This window comes from Neopelma chrysocephalum, unplaced genomic scaffold (genome assembly GCF_003984885.1).
Source record: "Neopelma chrysocephalum unplaced genomic scaffold, ASM398488v2 Primary Assembly neopelma1_64, whole genome shotgun sequence".
NCBI lineage: Eukaryota > Metazoa > Chordata > Aves > Passeriformes > Pipridae > Neopelma > Neopelma chrysocephalum.
In genome coordinates, this window is record NW_020897721.1 from 3,072,461 (window position 1) to 3,095,171 (window position 22,711).

Genomic DNA, 22,711 nt, shown 5'->3' on the forward strand with positions numbered 1-22,711 from the left:
AATCACATCCCCACATCACCCCTGTGCGAGGTTAGACGGCGAAACGGACGGGGACCCGTCTGTAAGGAGCTGGGGGGTGAGGAAAGGGGCAGTCTTTGCTCCCCCCACACTTCCCGCTCTCTCTCTTTAAGGGGTATATAAATCCCGGACCTGCCCTGTCAGCCCTTCTTGATAAATTAAGGGCTTCGCAGTCGAAACCTATTTACACCTCCATTATAGGGCTAACCAAATGGGGATCCGCATGCATATTTTTACCGCAAGAGATCTCATACGTCTCCGCCAGAGTCGCCCCTCGGGCCATGGGATAACAGATAGGGAAGTGGGGGTGGGTTGTGCTCCGCCGCGACCAGCACTTGAGCGGAAAAAAGTCCGCGTCCCCGCTCGGTGCTGGCTACCCGGGGCATCCGGAACCCGTCCGCCTTGCACGGGGCAAGGAGAGAGCGAGGGTGACCTCCCCGGGAGCCTGGCGGGGGCACCGGACACACGGGCTCCTTTAGTCCCAAGCAAGGCCCTCGGGGAAGTTTCTCCTCCGATGGAGATGGGGTTTGACTGCGACACTTGGCCGCGGTTGTCCCTTTATTTGGGGAGAGAAGGGGCAAGAAGCGACCAGTACGGAGCCCTCCGGTCCCCGCGGTCGGCGGCTTTCCCGGCTGCGGTTTCCATTAATTTCCAGGGATAGAGCCCGGGCGCCTGCGGGGTAAAAAGGGGTCAGCGTATCCGGGGACGGGTCCTTGGTGTCCTCGAGGGTCGCCTCGGCGAGGCTGTCAGCAGAAAGGAGGGAGGGGGCAACATGCCCCGTTTCCCGGTGGGATGCCCGCACCGAGCGCTGCCCGATCCCTTTCGAAACGAAACGCGGGCGCAGTGAAGTGGTACCGAAGCTCGAGACCCAGGAAGGGCTCGGCCCAACACTCCAGTCCCTGGATGGGCGCTTTGCGGGGTTTCCCCCGCACCCTCTGCTCCAGCCGGCCGCGCTCTGGATGTGTCCCGCATTCCGGCTCCGCTTTCAGCGCCGGGGAAAAAGAAATGTCCCCGCTCCGCCTCATCCCGTCCCCTCCGGCGGCCCCCTCCAGTTCCACTTGGTTAGCTCAAGTTTTCCATGTAAATGACAGTAATAAATATCTAATCATGTCCCGCAGCTATCGGCGGCTCGCCGAGCAGCCGGCATTAATGAGACATCCAGGGGAAGTCGGGGAAAGGAGAGGGGGGAAAAAATAAAAAGGAAAGTTTTTCCGCTCTCCCCGAAATGGTTTCTAGAAGCGAGGCCCGGCTGAGGCGGCGAGAGGATGCGGGGAACTGCGGGGCGTGGAGCCCCTCGCTCCTCCGGAGCGATCGTAGATGTGGGTCTTGTTCAGGTTCAAACCCATCCCCTCTAATTAACCCCCTTCCCAAAACCCCAGCGATTCCCCCTCGAGGGAGTGGCGAGTCCGCTCGCATCCCTGGGCCGGGGGCTGCCCTCTCGAAAGCCCCGCGGAGATGCGTGTGCCCATCCCCGCCGTGATTCCCAAACAATTAATGGAGCTGCAATGAGCTTTGAATGCTGATGGTGGGCCGGGAGGGGGGTGAGAGGGGTGGGAAGGCTGCGGCTGAAATTAAACCATGAGAGTTGGATTTGTTCGCCTAACGCTAAACAAATGGACTGATTACCTTCTTTCCAAACGCATCAGTCATACTACATTAAGTAGCAGAGAGCTAATTATCCCAATTAGGAGGCTGATTTATAATTAATGGCTTGGACCAAGTGATAATTGGATGTTAATGGATAACAGTTTTGACTGAAGTAGCCTCCCGCTTCCCCAAAGGCAGGGCTGGAGGGTTGGTTGGTTGGGTTTTTTTTCCCCTTCTCTCTCCCTCACCTCTGCGCGGAACACAAAGCAAATGAGAAGCGAAATCTCCTCGTAAATGGCTCGGGTGGGACCGTCCTCCGGCCGCGGTAGCCGCCGGCCGCTTCCCGGGGTTTAGCGAACTGGGCTGCGGGGGTAACTTCCAGTACCCACCTTTCCCAGCTTTTCAAGCAAGCCCTGCTGCTTTTTTTTCGTCTCCTCCCTGAGTTTCCAAGCCGTGGACAACTGACCCTGCTGGGTTCCTCACCCACCTACAGAACGTGAGTTTTGTTCTCGATGAGGGGCAAAGGCTGAGCCCCAAGGGGAGCTCTAGTGCAGACGAGGCTGTCCCTCTGCCCTGTCTGTCCTAGGGAGAGCAGGATGGGGCTCCTCCTGAGGAGGAGAGATTTTACGCCCTCCCTGGCCCACACTCCCTGTGCAGTGGCGGGCAGAGAGTGAATCTGCAGGTTCTCACTGCTCTGTGTTTCTCTTAACCACACACCTCAGAACTGGCACGCTGACTGTTTAGCTTTTTTTCCCTTCCGTGTTCACTTTTCACCCATGAGTAAGTTGATGCAACTCAATCCCGCTTCCTTGCTTGCCCCAGCTAGAGAGACTTGGACCTACAACCCTTTGTCTTTTGGATCATGTTTCTAAGTTCAGCTTTTCCATTCTAACTAAGAGCTGTAATGGGCACGAAATTCCTTAAAGAGTAAGAGTGACTTCAAACCTGAGTTACCCCATTACTGATGAGAGGTTGTATTAAATTACACCAACATACTCCATGCAAAAATACACCTTAAACTGTACCATTGGTACACAGAAAACCAGTTTAGATCAGCTTTCCAGCTTTTCCTGCTGATTTAGAGAGATCCTGATGACTGAATGGGAGATTCTCCTCATGCTAACACGTACAAGGAGGCTCCTGTAGTGATCTTATTGCCATGTCAGAAGGCACAGCTCTTTCAAGACGCTGGTGCAGATGTTGTTTCTCCTCAGTGCCACTGTCACTAACCGGCATCAAAGAAACTGAGCCAAAGGAGCTTCTCACAGATCAGAGAGGGGGCAAGCTGGCCAGGCAATATTTTGCAAAATATAGTTGTAGAGGGAGTGACTTCAGTGGGTTTTGTTGTCTGTGTCTTTATCCTTCAAAAGGATGCTTTACAGAGAAAGAGAGCAATTGCATGAAAAGAAGCCAGAGTGAACAGTTTCTTTCTCTTCTGTCATTATCACAGCCAGCCCTGCCAAAACAAAGGTGCAGAGAAGGTCCAGCTCTTATGATGTGGCTACCTACTGAATTCTCTGGTGATGCTACGGGTAACACTTTGTCTAGAAGTAGTCCTTGTTTTCTAAGACTCCATTGATTTTTCAGTGGCATCCCAAAATTCAGCTCCTCAAGTTGGAAATGCATCTGCTGAGCCACTGACAAATGTCAGTTGGGTTTAAACTTTTTCAAAATGTTGAGTGCTGATTTCCACCACTCGGGTCTGAACAGAACACATTTACAGCTACCTCGCTTCACTTGGAAAAACACAGGAGTAGGGAAAATGCTGAAGAACACAGATTCAATAAATCCAAGATTTTCCAATCCTATACACCTAATGATAAGCTAACCTACTTTGGGGGAATTTCCATCAAAATATGCTTGTTGTGAAGAGGGTGGAGAACTTATAAATGTAACTAAATATTCAGGAATTAATTTGTGGTGCACTGGGTTAGCCAAACCCTGGAATTTTTCCCACCAGTTTATTCCACTTTTAAGAGCTATTGAAATTGATTTTTGTTTTGTTTTGTTTTGTTTTTTTCCCCTCTTTGACTCCATTAGGTTTTGGATCAGACTCCTCATGTTTTCTAAAGCAGGTCTGGTACAGATATAGCTCCTGGGAAGGAAAGTGTCTCTGAGGGGGGCTGGGAGCTGGATGGATCAGCAGTTCTCCAAAGGCTGAGAAATGGATGTTTACAGCCAAGAGTTGTAGGTAGAAGACAATACAAATGTGGTTTCTTCCTGGTAGCTGCTGGCACAGCTCTCTTAGGACCAACTTCAGCCTCTGTACGGCCAGAGCAAATATTGACTTGAGAAATGCTGCTCTAAAACCGAAAGTGTGGAGGGTGATGCTTGGGAACTCCACTAGGACCTTCCAAAGAAAGAGTGATAGTTCACTGACCAGCTGATAGATCTTGGTGGGCGGAAAATGTTCCCCCAAAGGGAGTTGTGGAAAGCTGATGCCCTCAGCACCGGGGGGAGCGAGCAGACGTGCTTCTGCTGAAGGACTCCACATCTCCCCTCGAAACCCAGTGGACATTTAGCTGCTCTGCCTGCTTTACAGCCCACAGCCCTTTAAAGCACAGATCACCTGCTGGTGGCCAAAATACATTGCTTACCTTGGCAGCCGCAGTTAATTGGGTGTATGGATCCAAAGGCTTACGGGAAAGGAAGCATTACATGCAGCCGTGGTGCTCCCCAGCCCCTGGCACCACGGCTGCTGACTCCAGTTCGTGGCCCTGTTTTAAGGTGGCACGAGTCTTCCCCCCCACCTTGTGAAAGCCACTGAATTCAAACAGCTTTTTTTAAGTGGCAGGATGATGATGAGTGTTATCACTTGAAGGAAAACTTAAAATTTCTGGTTTAGGTATTACTTTAATGCTTCTAAGATGTTAGAAGGGCCTCACAATTGCATGGCTTGCTGGAACTGCCCTTCAGAATTTATTTTTTTTCTTTTTGACTAAGGTAGGACTTGTCTGTCATTTTGCCTTGTAGCTGATCTTAGTCTGAGCAGAAGCAGTTGCCACCATGTGTTTTGTGACTTGTTTTGAGTGCTGCAAAAACCGTCTTCAGGGGCAGAGCCAGAGCGTAGCTGAACTTGCAGAAACACCCTGGGTTCACGCTCTCAACTCTGCTGCTTTCAAAATTTGCTCGTTCTTTATATTTCTCCAAATCACCTTCAAGCAGAATTGCACTTGGTTGTCACAGCCTCACCGCTTGTCAACTAACCAGCTGAAAGAGCACTTAGGGAAATAGTTTTGTGCCAGCTGGGTTAAACTCCAAGAAAGCAGCACATTCCCTTCTGCCAGCCTGGCTTCCAGACTTGTAGCACCTGAAAGCAGCAGGGGCAGGACTGGGAATGTCTTTAACTGCCTCAGCAAATCTTTACAAAGCTTATCTGTCAGGACTGCAAGTGCTTCTTGCAGTGTCTGATCTTCCTGGTTAGGGTTCAGGGCTAGATTGTAAGATCAGCATCACGGTTGTGGTGCTCAGGACAGACAGAGGTCATTGTCACTAAATGTCACAGGCTTGAAACGTATTTTGACAGGACTATGTCATTGGTAAAATCCTCTAGGATATCGCTCCATCTTCCAGGGACAGTGGAGATTCCTGAACCCCCAGCACCACCCCACGAAGCTGCATTCAAGCTGGTCAGTTCGCTCCTGGAAGAAATCTGCAGTCAAATATGCTGCAGGCAAAAGCCGTTTTGGGGGCAGAGAGAAAGCAGCGAGCCACCCTCATGCTGCCAGCATCCCTGGGGAAGGGCGGGGTTTGGGAAGTCTGGTTTGGAAAATTCCCTTTACCAGCGTTAGGGAAAACAAAATGATGCTTCTCAAGCAAAGCCATTTTCACAGAAGTGAGGGGAAGGTCTGCACCAGACAAACCGTGTGGAAATACAGCTAAGCCAGAAACATGCTTGTTTTGGAAGGAGTGGGGTGGGAGAAAGTGCTTTTTTCATATAAACACCCAAGATAAACCCTTTAAGCTGTTTGTGAATTCAGTAGTTTGATTGCAGAGGCTTTAAGGGTACTCCAAGTCTTGAAGTCAGGGCAGTCTGGAGGCAGAGATGCCGAAAGGTGTGGAGAGGTGAGGGCAGGTGGGCATCACAGGTATGTGTGAGCCTGGCTGCAGTGGGATGCTGCTGCATTTCACAGCCATGGATGTGGAGCAGCAGTAATGTTGGCAGAGCTGGGCTGTAGGGTTCAGTTTCCACTGTGCTATTAATCATAAGAAATCTTAAATGCATGATTTTTTTTTTTTTTGCTGCTGACTGAGCTGGAAGCAGAATGAGATGAGAAACTAGAATCAAAGTGATGCTCATATTACGAGCTTTTCTTATTTAGCCAGGAAAATGCTTCACTTCAATATAAATTCTAAGAGCTTTTCCTGAGGCTTGAGCGTTGCTCTGAAGGAGGGAAAGGAGGTTTTTCCTGGTTTGATCTGTAAGCACTGATTGTCTTGTGTAAATTATGACAAGCAACAGATTTAGCACCACAGTGATGTTTAGTGATGCCAGTCCTGGCTCAACACTGCAAGTTGCTGGGCTCCAAGCCCTAAAACTTATCCCTCACTCAAAAGCAGAGACTTTCAGGATGTCTTTATTTTACTTTAGACATAGTGAACCTGCCCCTCTGAAGATTGCTTCTGCAAACAGAGGCACTGGAAAGTCTTTTGCCAGGAACCATCTAATCAATTGCTCAGTTCTGTTATATGGGGCTTTTGGGGGAAAAGTGATGATTTCACGAAAGCCTTAAATAAAAATCACAGGAGCTGATGAGAGTTACCTCTGTGAGCCAGGTCCTGTTATCTCAGCTGCTCAAAACCTGGTGTCAGAGTTTTTAGAGTCCTACAATAGAACTTCCTTGTCCCGGCAGGATGCTCTGAGGTTTGTTTTATAAAACTCACAAGCACCTTATTATGCTTCCACTACAAATAGATGAGCATCACAGATACAGTTGCTGTGCTCATCAGCAGCACAGCCTCAACAGAGGCAACTATTTGACAAGGTCTACCCCAAAACTGTGATGCTGTCCCTAACTGGAAGTATTTCCAAATTTCAGCTGCTAGCAGTCCTCCTGGTTTTAAGAAAAAGATGTCTTTATTTATACCACTAGTTATGGCTGAATGTGAGCCGCAAGAATTGGTGCAATTGGTCAGGTTTTGCTTTTGGAGAGTTATGACTTGTTTAAGTAGATCCTGTCCAATTAAGATCTCTGCCTGCAGTAAGAAATTAACACCGTTTTAATCCAGGGATTTACACGGGTGTGAAAATATTGCAGGAAGATCAGAAATGTGAAGTCTTGGGAATTTTTTTGAGAGCTGTTCTCAATTCCTTTATTTCAGTTACAAGAAGAGTCCTTTGGAAGCCTGTTTTTATGGTGCATGTTGCTCTCTGACTTTGACGTTTGAATGAGAAACTATGATGTGTTGCAGTATTTCAAATTATTTATATTTCATCCACTAGAAAGGTGAAATTGTTTCCTTACAAATTCGGTAATCTCACGTGAGGAACAAAACTTGATTTATAACAGGTTGGTTATTATCTTACGTGATTTTGGACCTTTATATATCTAAAAGATTTAGGGATATATAAAAAAAAAAGATTGAATGATCTTGCATGGATCATTTATTCATAACCCCCCAGGTATGTAATTCATTTAGTGCCAAATACATATAAACCCAATCTCTTTATATAGAGTGAGCTTGTTTTCCTAGAATGTGAGACACACAGAGTCAGAGATTCGTTATTCATCTTGCTGATTTAAAGTGTTTCTGAATAAGGAATTAAAGCATAAAATCATAACGCAGAACAGCTTCAGGAGAGGGGGGCGGATATTTCGTTGTGATTTTATTTTTGATGATGTTTATTGCCAGTGGTGATAGGGGGGATGGGATGTTTAGCACAAACCATTTGCTGTTATTACCTGTTAGTAATGAACAGTGTGTTCCTGTGCTTTGCATAAACACGAGTAGGGATTTGTACCAACCTTAGCAGGTGCTGGAGCTGAGGACCACAATTTTCCTTTTATCTGACAGGGCTGCTCCTGGTCTTTTTCTGTCACCTGAACACAAATCAGGAGTTACCAGAGTTTTGTTTCATGTTTGGTTTTTTTTTAACTGATACTTTCCCCATGCTCAAGCTGTGCCTTGCATAGGGCACAAACCCGAGGCTGTGCCGAGCTCTTCCAAACTTCAAATGCATCTGTGGTGAATCTCTCTTTCTAAGTAATGAACTATAGTGTTGAAATTCCTTTCTGACAATGGCTTTCCAAAGTCCAGATTTAACTTTTTTTGTACAGCTTATTTCCCACATAAAAAAGGGCTCATACACCCCCCCACCCCCCCATCACCAACCTGCCCAGTATTGGGACAGCTCTGATGAAGTGATAATGTAACAACACCCCACAGTGCCTACCAGTAAAAAACAGACTCTGGTGTCCTGTATCCTCTACTTGAGTTCTCTAGGAAAAATTCAGTATTCTTAACTTACAGGTTTTATTGCCCCATTCTTTGTGATGGCACCTGAGCATCTTGTGTAGATCAACGAATTTAGTCTCAGTACTTCTTTGAGTTTGGGATGACTCACTATTTGGAGGGACAAGCTGAAGGGAAAAGAGAAAATGGTCCAAAGCCCCTGCAAATCTTCAAGTCCTACTTCCAGCCTCAAACTCATCTCACCCAACAGTTTGCTTGAGAAGGGCAAATGTCTTTTCCTGGGCTTTTTTTTTTTGTTTCTCCCTGGAAAACTGGCCACAATAAGCTATTGAAGAAAATCATTCCATCTCACTCAGTATAGATTTGGGGAGCAAATCCACTGTCTTGATTTAAAACTCTTTTCCTTCAGAGCAGTGCTGGCACAGGGATCTGCTGGGGATGCCTTTATTCAGGACAGATCAGGACAGGGACAAGCTCACCAGAACTGACACAAGCTCTTGGCCAGCACAAATGACACTGGAGTTTGCAGGCTGCAGGGATAGATCCATTTCTCCATTAACGAGTTGTGTCAGTTCTGTAATTTTGCTAAAGATTTTGTGTGTGGCTGCCAGGTGAAACCAGGTACGGACTGATGATGTTTTGATGGGGGGAGTAAGTCAGTGAAATGAGGACAAGAGTGAGCAGAAAATGGCCTGATCTCAAATTCTTGGGTCCGCTTAATACAGCTCCAGAGTGAATTTTGTGGTTTTGTTTGGGTGTTTATTTTTTTTTCTCCTGATAGAAGGGAAAATATGGATGTTTTGTTGCAAGGTACTTTTCAAAAAACGTCAATATCTCATTTTTAAAAGATGTTTTATTGTTCCCAGATCTGTTTCACTTCCACACATACACAAGCCATTCAGAACAGGAGTTTTCACCTGGCAAGGAAACGCATGGGTCTCTCTTGACATCTTCTGTCAGGACAGAATTATGTGAAAAATTATACAAAATTAGGTACCAGTTAAACAGGGAAACTTGGAAAATAGAAAAATTGAGAAGCTAAAGCTGATAATGTTAAAACCCAGGGCCAAATCTGCCCTTCATGCCACACAATAAATGGTGGTACACAATAAATTGCACCACTCTTGTGCTATATGACTTCATGGGAATGAGAGGCTTCTGAGGCCAGTGTTGGGAAGGGATGGATGGCAGACACACTGTTGGTTGGAGCTATCCCAATCTGCTCTGGGATAACAGGGTTCCTATTCCTGGCTGGTAAATGTACAAATTGTTTTGCATCAGATTGAACAGCAGCAGCTGAATAAGGAGTGGTCTGCTCTCTGGGCTAGTCTGCGATGGGCAGAGACCTACATTGCCTGGTCTCAAAGCAATGCAGGGACTGGAAAAACCTGGACTTCTCATAGACAGCATCAGCTAAAGCTGAGGGGAATCTTGTGTCCTCTCTGTGAGGCTGGATCTTAGAAGGACACAGCCCCTGCAGTCTGAGAGGTCTGCAGGCTTGGGATGAAAAATAGGCACAGCAGCCATGAGTCTTCCATAGGGGAAATATAAATGAGAGGTAAAAAGCCATAGGAGAATTTTGGGACTGAGGTAGCAATGCCAGGATTGCGGAGGCAGAAGGAGGGGGAACCCCAGCAGGGTCTGGCACGGGGCATGGTGGGGAGACCTCACAGCCTGGAGCTGTGAAATGTGGGCAGCTGGGAGAGAGCGAGGCTTGTGATGCTGGGGATGGGAGAGTCACTGATGCACGTCCCCTCAGGGCCACAGAAGGAAACCACCTGCCCCAGAAGGTACCAGCCCTGGGCACTGCATGGCAGCACCCACCCCCCTGTGCTGAGCAAACGCTGCAGGATCAGCCCACAGGCTCTTGGCAGTGGTATTTTTCTCTCACCTATTTTTTTCCTGCACCTTTCCTCAGCTCCCATCTCCTTTCTCCACTGCTCCCAACTCTTCAATGATCTCTAATGCACAAAAGCAGGATGAGGCATCCCCTTTCTTCCAGGATGGGCCCTACATTACCCTCCCGGCTTATTGACTGCTCAAGCCCATTCTCTTCCACTAAGCAGGAGTTCAAACTTTGCTCTCATCCTCCTCCTGGCTGCGGCTGTTCCCAAGGCCCTCCAGCCACCCAGAGACATAAAAGATGCATTTGCAGATTTTGAAAATTAAAACCATCTATACAGCCAGTGGGAAGGGATCAGCTTATTTGGTTGCTTAATGAAATATAAAGATTATTTTAACCAGTGTAAGCACTATTCGACAGCTTGTGAAACACAGCAGTGGCTTGATGAATGGCTTTCTCCATTAAAAAAAATTGCTGCATGATGTCTTTTAAATATTTAATTTATTGGGGTTGGAGTGAGCTCGGAGCTGACAGTTAAACAGGAGCTGTTTGTGGTCTCAGTTAACTTTGCTTACTAGGCTGAACAGTCTCGCTCAGTAAATTCCCCTCATTTTTTATACTGAATCTGGGATGATACATTTGCTGCACAAGCGAGTAGGAAGTTCTGCCTGTTGTCTGCACTGCATTGTACCAGACAGTTACCACCAAAGCTGTGATGGGCATTGACTCCTGTCCTGAGTCCATCCTAATGAAGTCCTTTTTCTTTTCTTTTTTTTTTTGGTGCGCTTTCTTCTAGGTCACCCAGAAGAGTTTGTTCAGAGACATGTATACACATAAAATCATCTTTTAGCAATCAAATAAGTTGAAGTATTCCTGGAGAAAGTGTTTCAGTGGAAACACTGGGCTCCAGACACAACACCATTGGCAGTGTCCTTGGAAGACTGAATAGTATGGGAAAATTCCCCTCCTCTCCCTCTTCATTTTTCCTTTAATGTGCCAGCTTGCTACACAACCGACGGCATGCAAGGGGGATTAGAAAAGAAAAACAGGCGTTTCTGTGAGTTGGGAGTCAAAGACACTTGGCCTCCCACGTATCTTCTGGCAAGGCTGAGCCCCGGTGTGGATTCTCCTGCATCTATTAAGGACAGAGGTCTGGCAGCAGCCCAGGGCAGTTAATAGGTTCTGTGTCCTCGAATGGTTTTCACGAAACACGCAGGAACTTAATAAGCTTTGAGACCTCCACCCCGCTGGCCAAAGCTGGTGGAACCAGCCAGCTGGTTCACAAGTTAGGGGGTGGGAGGGGAGGAGGCAAAACGAAGTTGCAAATCTCTGTTTTGCTGCCTGTGTTGGCCAGAAAAGCCAGTCCTGCTCTTGTCTGTGAGAGGCAGGGAACTACTTTCCACCCGGCTGCGGCGGACTCGGTGATGAGGGGGACTGGCTGAGCACTGCTGCCCTCTGAGCCAGCTCGGTGTGTGCTGGCACTGCTCTGCTGAAGGCTGGGGTGGGATGATGCTCTCTGGAAATAAACCACACCAAGGGTGGGGTGAGACTGTGCCACAGATGTCACTGAAACCACCCAGAACAGTATCCGAGTCGGAGACCTGCAAGTATTCCCCAGGTGATGGGAGATGTCCTCTGTGGCCACGTCAAGGGGACATGTCACTGGGACACGCTCCTGTCCCTTAAGACCTGCCACCAGCAGCAAAGCTGTGCAATCCAGGAAAGCAACATCACAGCTATAATTTCACTGTGAACCCAGGGTGGTTTGTGGGGAAAATAAATACAAATGCCAAAAATCTGTTGGTGGGTAAAGTCCCTCACCTTGATCAGAGAACCAGCAAATAATTTTGGTATTGGTTAGGTCTTCCCTGAGCTGTGTTAAAGCAGAGCTATGGCATTTTTGTGTTAGGTCAGCATCTGAACAAAAAATGTCCATTTTCACAGCTTAGGGTAAGGGGAGTGAATCCAGAGTGGGTGAATAGGTAGACACAAAGCAGATGAAGGGCATCAGGGTGTGTATTATATCTTTGTGGTGTCACCACACCTGGATCTGTCACCCTCCATCAATGCTCTCAGTGCTGAAATGATGCAGTGGTGAAACACAAGGGACTTGGGGAAACAGGAACGAGGTTGAGTGCTAGATTCCCAAATTAGGGGTTTATAGTTACTGCAGCCTCTTTGAGAAGACAATCCCAAAAGCAGTGATTCCCCAAAATCCCTCAGTCAAAAAAACCCAAGCATCCCAGAGCAACAATGGTCATCCCTGAGCTGGCAGAGCATTTTACCCAATTCCAGCTGCATGGCTTCCCTCCTCCGATCCCGGGTGATGTGACAGAGAGGTGCTTGTGAGGGGGAAGTCACAAGATGCCTCAGGTCACTGCCAGACCCTACAGTAAAAAATTCAACTGCTTTTCCAAGCAGTTACAGCTTGGTCTCTGGATGTTAAACAGGGTCACTCCGAGTTTGTGCTTCCTACGTCAAGATGGAGAGAATGGGAGTTCAGAGCAGGAGGGGTAGTGGGACCGACTCATTTCCATCTCTCCCTCTTCACCCTTAGTCTGTCCTCCATGGTATAAATCATGGGCAAAAATGAAGGTGTTTTCTCAGTACAGAAAATACAACAGATAATTGTTCTTCCAGATTTTTGCTGTCCAACGCATCAGGTTTCTCCTGAAACCCAACCATGGGTGTTGAACCACCCCCCTCCAGCGTTTTAATTGTTTTCTAAGAGGTTGCCTAGAAAAGACGTCTGCTTTCCTTAAGTTAGTCCAGCTGACCCTCTTTCTCTGAACGTTCATTCATTGCACTGACTTCCCAGATGATGACTTGCTGATGTAAACGGCGGTTTAAAAAATTTATTTTGTGGCTAATGTTTCACAACTTCCTTTCTGATGTCTTACAAACTGCAGAAACGGCATCCTGGAGGCCCTCAGTCATTTACAGCAGGGATGAATGAAGCATCGCTCGGCTTTTGAGATCAATATTAGCTCAGTTTTACAGATGGTCTGTAAGGAAAAAGAGCTTGAAGTTTCATGCAGAGCCCACACTAGAAAAAAAAAAAAGCCATTAGTTTTCTGAAATAATTTCCTTGCTATTGAGCTATGAAATGTCAGTATTTATTGCAAACCTTATTCCCTCTTTAACCATAACATTTTTGGTGTGCTATTACGCTACAGATTTATTTTCTTTTACACCACATGCTTTTTTTTTCCTTCTTCTTCTTTTCTGTATCATTTGTGTTTTCTTAAGAAGAACCCTAAGAAAAATGAATGGGAACAAATTACACATGAGTGGGTTCAGATAGGAAAGATTATTTGATATTACAGCTATGGGATTATGAAACAGTCCACTGTAAGCAATGATAGGGACAAAATCCGAGCTAGTCCTGGGATAGAGCTAGGTCAAATCATTAGAAGTCACAGTAACATGCTAAATTTTATTGTGGTGTGTAAAAAAACTTTCCCATCTTTTGATAAGCGTATCTTGAGTGGGATTTAGTCAGGTGCCAGGCTTTAAGCTTGGAAGCCAGACTAGTGTTGGTATAAGAATTGATTCCCATCGCAGAACCTGTTGGAGTTAAGAGGTTGGACATGAGCTTTGCACGCAGCAGCTTAATTTTGAGCTCAGCATTTCCAAGGCTCTGCTGAGACACCGGGATGCTGGGACAGCATATCCCTAAGCCCCTTTCTCCTCCGGCTGGTGTTTTTCAGGTTTATGTCACCATGCAGCACTATGGAGTGAACGGCTACTCCCTGCACGCCATGAACTCGCTGAGTGCCATGTACAACCTGCACCAGCAGGCAGCTCAGCAAGCCCAGCACGCCCCCGACTACCGGCCCTCCGTGCACGCCCTCACCCTGGCAGAGAGACTGGCTGGTAAGAACAACTCATGGCTTTTGCTGGTCCCTGGGGGGAAAAAAAAAAGCAACCAAAACCAAACCCACAAAACTCTTGTTGCTTGCATTGAGGGAAACTCTTCTTTGTGAGTTGGCGTGTGACACAGCCAACTGTTACTGTGTGCTCCTCTGCACTGGCCACGTGGCCAAGCTCTGCAGGGGACACTTGCCCTGCCGTGATGGCTGTCACAGGGCCACTGCACCTTGCCGTGGCTGGGAGGCTCAGGGGTGAGGTGGGTGCGACCCCACTCTATGGGACTGAAAAGAGAGAATTAAAAAGACACTGAAATATGTCTTTAAAAAGGGACAGAAAATAGCAGAAAATTTTACTTTCTTGTTAGCAAATAAGAGCACAACGAACATGAGCAAAGCAGTGAATTGGACTCCCCCACCAAGGGGTCCAGATCTTGCATCCCCTGACAGCCACCTCCTGCCATCCCAGGCCATAGCTTGTTTTTCCATGTTGTCCCTTCAAGCAGGTATTTTCCGCTTCTGTCCTACAAACCACTCTTTCTCTCTGGCAAACAATCTTCATTTGGATCTTTTTTGGGTTTAGCCTTGATCAGTTTTTTCCTGGGGAATCCTAGACCTTGGCTAGGGTGACACTTTCATGCAGGTCCTGCTGCCTTCCATAAAAGAGCCTTTTAGGCTCCAATCAAGTCTGTGTGACTTTGCCTAGACTGTGTTATTTACACAGCACTGTCCATGGTGGGACAGTGGGACAGGAGCTGCTGGTCCAGAGCATCTGAGCTGGTTTTTTGTGTTCAACCATAATTGTAACTGCACTGCATCAATGCTGTCTTTAGAAGGAAGTGCAGAGTCCAGGTAATATTTCATGATTTGGAAGGGGGAGTTGTTCAAAAGTAATAGATGGAGACCTGAGAATATTTGGTATGGTAGGGCACATGTATCTGCTCTAAATTTCAACCTGTCACAAAACATCCAGACCTGGCTGAGATTATCAAGGGCTCCTGCAATGCAAGTGAGCAGCAGCTGCAACATCACTGTTTTGGTCAGGACTTGGATGCAGTGAGGTAGAGAAGACCTGACAACCAGGACACGGAAGCTAGAGCAAAAAGTTACTATAGATGTGATTCTAGAAATCACCCCAGAATGGAATAATCTTCCCTGACTGACTGAAAATATGCCTCTGTTCTAAGTAGATTTCTAGTTGTCTGATATCAAAGGGAAAAAAATGTAGGAAAAAAAAAGATGTAGGGTGACTCCTAGTCTAGAGTAGGTGAAAAAATTATCCAGAAAACTTCACTGGCCTAAATTTAACAGAAAAGGGCCTAAGTCAAAATAAGGATGCACAAGTTTCAGGAAGGTCCTCCCAGGAAAGTAGTCCACAAAGGCATGATGATAAAGGTCTCAGACTCTTTGGATCAGTGAACCACAGCTGACTGTCAAATCTTCATGCCAGCAATGTTCCCTTATCCAGCTGTCAGTAGTGACCTCCTCAGACCACTGATTCTTCAGACCACTCCGTGGCTGTGGGATCTCTGGGGCAGCACAGGGGAGGGAAGGGAGTCGCTCTCCTCATCAATAAACAACCAAAGAGGAATTGAGGAGACCTGGACTCTAATTCTGGCTCTACTGCTGGGCTGCAGAATGATGGCAGGTGGGCACTTTCCTTGTCCTGGTTGTCCATCCCTTTGTTCCCTCACCTTTTCAGTATGTAGGTGGTCAGATGGGAGCAGATGGCCCTGAGCTCTTCAATGTGCCTTGCAGATCTTGGGTCTCAAGGTGCCCCTTTCCAGCTGCAAGGATCCCTTGAAAGATTTTTGTGATCACCTGTATCTTTTAGAGTAGAGCATGGAGGACTTAATGTCTTTGACCCTAACTAGGGTAAAGCAGAGGAAGATAAAAAAAAGAATAAAAAAATCTATTCTCACATTCTTGACCGGGAGATTCAATTGGTTTCCTGACCTCTTATCTTTAAAATTAATAACCCACCTGGAAGATTTCCCAAATTAAATCCCACAGTCCCCTTGTCTGCTTATCATAGGCAGGGTAGGCATTATATACCTACGAGCTGTTTCCTTTGCAGTTGCCTCACATTCTGTTACTTCTGAATATCTTTCAGTGCAGGTTATAGATCTCATTTGCCTTCCAGGGACAGTCAGAATAAAGCAGCACAAAAGCAAATGACCTTAAGTCAGAAAACAGAGGTTTCTGATTGTAACTGCAAAGCCTCACCTGCAATTTATATTCTCCTTCTCGCACAAAGCCTGAAAACATAGTTAAAACATTAAAATAATTGCTGGTTGGCTCTCGTTGGAGTGGCCAAACTTAATGCATGAGCTGCTGCCTCTGGGGAGCTGGTAAGTCTAACCTCTACTCTAGAAATTCGGGAATATTCCAGCCTGCAGGTAGGGTGTTTAACCAGTGCCCTTTCTCCTGTTTTCATGCACTTGAAACACAAATGTTAGCTTTTTAACATGTTTTGGGGCAGCTTCAGTTTTGTTTCTTGTTTTGCAACATCCCCTCTCCTTGCCTGGCTGCACTGTGAGCTGTGCCTGGATGCATCAAGGATGGTCCCTTTGCCTCCAAAAGGGGCAGCTACCCCCGGCGTTTGAACTCCCCGAGCTGCTCCGATACCTCGAGCACAAAAGTCCCTTGTATGCAACCAACACTATATTGTTGAAGACCTTTAGCCTGATCACATCTTTGCCAGGTTGCCAAAACCACACGGCTTTGGCAATCCCCCAGAAAGGCACTGCAAATGCTGACCTAGAATGAAACAGCTGGAAATTTTGGAAGAGGAATGTTTGAGTGGTGCAAAGCTGATTTGCTACGCTCGTTAGCCAGCATATCTGGAACCTGGCTGTGTGGTGCTGGGGCTGGCCTGACAGCAGGTTTTGTTTTATTGTTTAGATTCATGTCACGATGCTCGTGACAAAAGCACAAGTAAACAGCAGCCAGAGCCTTCATCTGGCCCTGCGTGTGATAATGCCAACTTTTCTCCCTGTTAGGTTGTTTTCTTGTATGCTCATTCCTCTCTTCTACTGGAAGTCACATTCTTAACTGAATTAAAAATGATACCAGACACTGCTCTTTCTGCATTTCCTTTTTGAGAGCAAACCTCTCGCCAGACTGTTTCATTCCAAGGCTGTAGCACAGCATGTCCCAACTTGCATAATAAAGGGTGGGTTTTTTTCATTTTCAAGTAACTTATTTTCATTGATTTAAGATCTTTCTACTCCCACTAACTGTTGTGCAATAATAACGCCTCTGGTAAAATAATAAGCCCTTTACTCTTGGCCTCAGATTTTCCCCAGTCTGAATTTCTTCTCTGCCCTCAATTTTCCAAGCACAAGTTTGCAAAGTCAGGCCTTGTGAGTAGATGCTCTACTGAGAAGAGCTCAGCACATGAGCTCTGGGCTTGCAATCAGTGGGGCTGGACGTGGTTCTGGCTGTTGTTTCCATCCCAGATGCTGGAGAGTGTCTGTGCTCAGCAAAGCTAAATGAACATAAGCACATGAGCTTAAATGCTTTGCTGAGCTGGAGACCAGAACAGCTCTCCAGTATCATGCATAAATACTACATGTGAGTCACTAAAGAAGTACAATGGGGGATCTTCCACATTTTTTAATTGTGTTTCTTAATGAAAGATGCTTAGGCCATGGTAGGGTCAGGGCATCTGCGTGTCCTGCCCCACTGATGTTGGAGCAGATTGACTTATTTCAACCAAATTTAGCACTGGAGTCTCAGCAGTTTCCACAGCTGTCATAGAAAGAGGTTCCCTCTCCAGAACAGACTTCCAGAATCACAGACTCATAAAATGGTTTGGCTCGGAAGGGACCTCAAACATCATCTAGTTCCAACCCCCCGCCATGATTTTGCCTCCTCAGACACCTCAGTTATCCAGCAAAATGTGTGTATGTGTCTTATTAGCTCTAAAGCAGGGAAAAAAACGTTTTGTAGTTTTGTCTGATGTTAGCCAGTGCTTTATTCAACTGTCAACATACAAATTCCAATAATTAAATTGGCCACTTTTCTTGTCTTCCAACGGCTGTACATTTCAAGACATCATTTTGGAGGCACGTTATGGATCCCAGCACCGCAAACAAAGGCGAAGTCGCACGGCTTTCACTGCCCAGCAGCTGGAGGCACTGGAGAAGACCTTCCAGAAGACTCACTACCCAGATGTGGTGATGAGAGAGCGGCTGGCTATGTGCACAAACCTACCTGAAGCCAGAGTCCAGGTACTGCTATTTCGTGGCTTTGTGAGTGGGGATGTTTAAAAGAATATAGGGGGGTTCCCAGAGGGTCGACAGCTCCCTTGACCTTTCGAGGTTCTTCCAGTGCAACCAAAGATTTTGGGCAGTAAAGTTGTCAAAGGTGGGGGCAGGGAGGCTAAAATCATCCAAATTCATACATCTGTTAAAGAAACTTTTAATCCACATACACATTTTTTAAATTTAGGATTGTCTGAAGTGTACACTGGTTTTCATTTGTTCTTTCACATTTCTTTGGGGGAAATTTTAGAAACAGCAATAGAAGTCTACTAATTTATTTGCAAGGCTTTTCTGGCTTTCTCAGAAGAGTAGAGACCCAAGTAATTCCAGCTGCTCTTTTCCACCAGTGTCAATATTTGTAACATCTCAGGCCAAGGTTTGGGTTTGGTTTTTGTTTGGTTTTGTTTTTTTTTAGTTTCAACTAGTGCAATGTGCTAGTTCATAACCTGCTGGTGGGGAGGTTCTTGCATTGCTGGGCTTTAAAAGACAAATAGCAAGTTCTGCAAAGAACTGTAAAGAGAAAAAGTAGTAAAAAAAATAGTTCTTTTATATAAATATCAAGACATTTTGATCTAAAAAATGTTTATTTCCTTATCTAACTAAGCAAACAACACTAACAAGATTTGCAAATATATTTCTTATAATCCGTGTCTACTGATTTAGGCTAAAAAATGTAAGGATTCTCTCCTCCTTCCCTAAATTCAGTTCCCAGATAACAGCCTATGCCTGTGACTTACTTTAAGTGTTGGCACCACTCATAACCAAATGGTTTTAGAAACTAACGGAGTGTAAGCCAATGTAATGTCATCAAACATTACAGCTGCAAGACATTCTGTTTGGGTGCAACTGCCTAACAAATTTAGGAAGAAGAAAAAAACAAAACCAAAAAACCCACCAGCAATGGAGTGTCTTAAAGAATCAACACAGAGGCTGGATATTTTTTTTAAATATGTTTGATGTGTTACTGGTAGATGCACTGAAAACAGTAGAGCTCTAAAGTCCAGCAAAGTGGAATGACCTTCGGAGACAGCAGGCTTACAGTACCTCATTACTTGGAGTTCCCAAGCTCCCAGGCTGAATGATGCTGAATTTGGCACTAAGCAGGATTCTCACAGTTTTTTCTCACTTGCTGTTTGTGGCACTGAAGGTCTGGTTCAAGAACCGGAGAGCCAAATTCCGGAAGAAGCAGCGGAGCCTGCAGAAGGAGCAGCTACAGAAGCAGAAGGACTGTGAAGGGAGCCACAGCGAGGGCAAGACAGAGCCGCCTGTGCTGGAGACCCAGGCCACCACCCCGGACACCGAGAAGGTCCAGAGCCTCCCCAGCGAGGTTGGCACAGACCTCAACCTGACCCTGTCGGAGCAGTCGGCCAGCGAGTCGGCACCAGAGGACCAGACTGACAGAGAGGAGGAGTTTAAGAGCACCTTGGATGAGGCTAAAGTGGACAAGAGCCCTGGTGTGGACAGCAAGGCTTTGAACTGCAAGAGAGCGAGCCCAAAAGCAGGTGAGGGGCATCATCTTCATGGGGGTTGGTGTCAGGACCTGGCGTTTCCAAGGGGGGTGTTGGTGGTTAGATACAGTCCCACATTCCCTGTGGTGTGGGTGCTCACAGGTAGGCTGCCCACACTTGTCTTCTTGTCCTCAGCACTAAACAGAACCCACAGAGGGTATGATGTCTGTTGCAGAAAGAGCAAAGACCTCCTGCTCAGGTGAGATCTTGGGGAGAACAGTGCCCAGCAGCATCAGGAAAGCCAGAGCAAAGAGCTCAGGCCCATTTCTGTACCGTAAGGTGCCAAGTATGGAACAGACACACGTTTAGCTCTCGTGAGCTATCACAACCCCTCCCACTTGCCCACCAATGCAAGGGAGAAGCCCCTGCTGCTGTCCCAGCTGTAATGGGGTGCAAAGCAGCACCTGCATCCAGCCTGTAGGAATAACCCCCATCCCCTCTGTCTCCTGCTACAGAGTCCCCTATCAGCGCGACTGTGACGCCTTCATCCAGCAGTGGCCTGGCCCAGACTCACTCCTACTCCTCCTCACCCCTGAGCCTCTTCCGCCTGCAGGAGCAATTCCGCCAGCACATGGCAGCCACCAACAACCTGGTCCATTACTCCTCCTTTGAAATGGGGACACCGTCTGCCATGCCCTACTTGGGCATGAACGTCAACATGGCACCACTGAGCTCCCTGCACTGTCAGTCCTATTACCAGTCGCTCTCCCACGCTCAGCAGGTCTGGTCCTCACCCATCCTGCAGGCCTCCAGCTCCCTTCCAAGCCTGAACAGTAAAACGACGAGTATTGAGAACCTAAGGCTCCGGGCAAAGCAGCACGCCGCGTCCCTCGGGCTCGACACCCTGCCCAACTGACTGCCACAGGAGCTACCATTGCCCACGAGAGGATGCACCAGAGGTTGGCACTAGACATGTCACTCCTTGAATCCCCACGCACCCCCGTCTCTTCCTGGAGTAAGGTGCTCCCTTTCAGGGAAGACTTTGCATTTATTAATGTCTTATTAGCACCGTGATTGCGTCAGACATTGCTACCGGCCTGGTCTTCACTAACTATTTAAGGAGGAAGGGGGAGAGGATTTGTGTTCAGACAGATGAACTGTCCTCTGGACTGCCACGAGTTAAGCCTGTTACGTTCAGGAGGAGCCCCCTCTCCTCATCCCCAAGATAAGGTGCCAACTGTGTTATATTCACCTTTTTTTGTTGTCGTTTCGTTCTTTGGGGAGAGAAAGAGCCCTGCTTTGTCTTGTATATAGTTTATAATGTTGACAGCACCCATCACCTGTGTGTTACTGTCAGTGTTACAGAACTGTGACCTCTTTTGCTTTTATTCCCCCTTCCTTCTCAATTTTAGTAGCTAGTATCAAAGTTACAATCAGCCACCCTTCCAACCTCAGCTGGTAGCTAGTTGCTCTTCTTGGGTCAGCATCCTAAAGGTGTTTCTGAGGAAGAGAAATGATTGTGCACTTCACCACTCCACTTCTCCCTTCTCTGCTAAAGCTAATTTTATAACAGCTGGGAAATGATCTGAAGGTGAATTTCCTGTTTAAGCACTTCCTATAAGGCAAGCATTTTTCGTTTACTTTTTAATAGCACTTGTTTAAAGAGGACAACATATTGGCTAAATGCTGCTGGCTGGGAGAAAATAAAGGCCAAATTCACAGGATTATTTTTGATCTATATTGTTTCCTCATTGGTCTGCAGTGAAGTGTAAACTCTATTCACAAATTTCAGGGTTTGCTTTTTGGAGAGCATTTTGGTCTAACTTTGACAATAGAGAATAATAAAAACTTTGTATGAACTCCTGGTGTGTTCATACACCATGAATTATATGGATCTTTGACAAAAACTTGATTAACACAAGCTGTGTCTAGAAAAAAATCTCTGATCGCCAGGTTCTATCCTCAAGCCCTCAGCTCAAAACTGGTTATCAAGTGAAAATGTAACAAGTGAAAAATGCTGAACTGCTGGAGGCAGACCAGGTGTAAGCAGGGGCTTTATATTCTCTTTGGACCCGAGGGGGGATAGATGAACTTGCCAAAAATGCAGGGTTTGCAAGTAACCAAAATTCACCAGCTTCAAAATCACTGCATTGAACAGTTTCAATCTTATTGAATTCACCCTTTGGTGGTTTTCCTTGTTGAGAAGGAACGTTTCTGTCACCTTAAATTGCCTTTTTTTTTTTTTTCCAAACCAAGTAAATCTTTTGGACCCACTGCTGTCATCCTGAGCGTTAGGGAGGGATGATATCCAGATCTAATCTCTAATATTACCTAGGACCAAAAAATCCAGACAGACTCTGGGGTAGGTGATAAGTTTGTATCCCAAGAGTGTCGACTGGGTCTGTCACAGACAGACTGGGCAGAGCTGTGCTGTCCCTGCAGATGATTTAACCTGAAGTGTAGACCCACAGCCTCTGGCTCCTCTTGCTCCCACCTTGCTTCATACCAGGGCAGCAGCCAGGGGTCAAATTACCTCTTTAAAACATGGAGGGAAAGAATGTTTTCAGCTACACTAATGCCTCTTGAAAAAGCATTTCACTCCTGCAAATAGAGGTGTAAGAAAAGCCGAGTTTGATGGGAAATAGTGTTTTATCCCTCATAAAGTTGTAGCAAGAGCAGACCTCCGGAGGGGGGCAGCTCATCAGCTGCATCAGCTTCCAAGGAAAGTGGAGCATCTTCCTTAAATATTTCTGTTGTGCCAGACACTTAATTTTGGGGCTTTTCTCTCATACTTCAGTTTTCCTGACTGTGTCAAATCAGCCCCTGTGACCGGCAGAATTCTCCACTTTGCCAAAACCAAATGTATTTGTAGGAAGCAGATTTTTGGCTGCTGCTTTCAAAGGAGCCTGAATAAATTAAAACCACCAAAGCACATTTGCTCTGTCCAAAAACATCCTTTGAAAGCCCCAGCTTTCATTTTTTGTAGCCTGTCACCCAAACCAGGGGCACCCGAACAAAGCTTTAATTTTTCTCCTCCTTCCTCAAAAGGCTCTATTTACCTATATTTTTTCTGTCCCCTGCTAACTCCTGCACCTCTATGGAGTTGCTTTGCCAGAGCAGAGCAAATACAAATTTAATTTAACACCCCATCTGATGTTGTTCAGTGGTGCCAGTGAACAAATGGGGTAATAGGGTGTGAGACTAAATGTGGACTTCAGCTCTCATGAAAGTAATAAAAGATGCCCATGAAACTGCAGCTCCTGT

General features: G+C 46.4%; 1 protein-coding gene across 1 annotated transcript; it reads left to right on the forward strand.

Annotated features, from left to right (window-relative positions):
- The first annotated feature begins 9,198 nt into the window (after positions 1-9,198).
- DMBX1 (diencephalon/mesencephalon homeobox 1) lies at positions 9,199-21,247 on the forward strand. The gene is made up of 5 exons (XM_027683195.1): positions 9,199-9,273; positions 13,573-13,738; positions 17,788-17,966; positions 19,147-19,501; positions 19,963-21,247. Exons 2-5 carry the CDS (start codon positions 13,585-13,587, stop codon positions 20,361-20,363), a joined length of 1,089 nt encoding a protein of 362 aa, XP_027538996.1. The 5' UTR covers positions 9,199-9,273; positions 13,573-13,584; the 3' UTR covers positions 20,364-21,247.
- The last annotated feature ends 1,464 nt before the right edge of the window (positions 21,248-22,711 follow it).

Coding starts and splice junctions, on each gene's coding strand:
- DMBX1 (XM_027683195.1), top strand. CDS start 13,585: ATGCAGCACTATGGAGTGAACGGCTACTCCCTGCACGCCATGAACTCG. Junction 17,967..19,146: donor TACCTGAAGCCAGAGTCCAG/GTACTGCTATTT, acceptor GTGGCACTGAAG/GTCTGGTTCAAGAACCGGAG. Junction 19,502..19,962: donor GAGAGCGAGCCCAAAAGCAG/GTGAGGGGCATC, acceptor CTCCTGCTACAG/AGTCCCCTATCAGCGCGACT.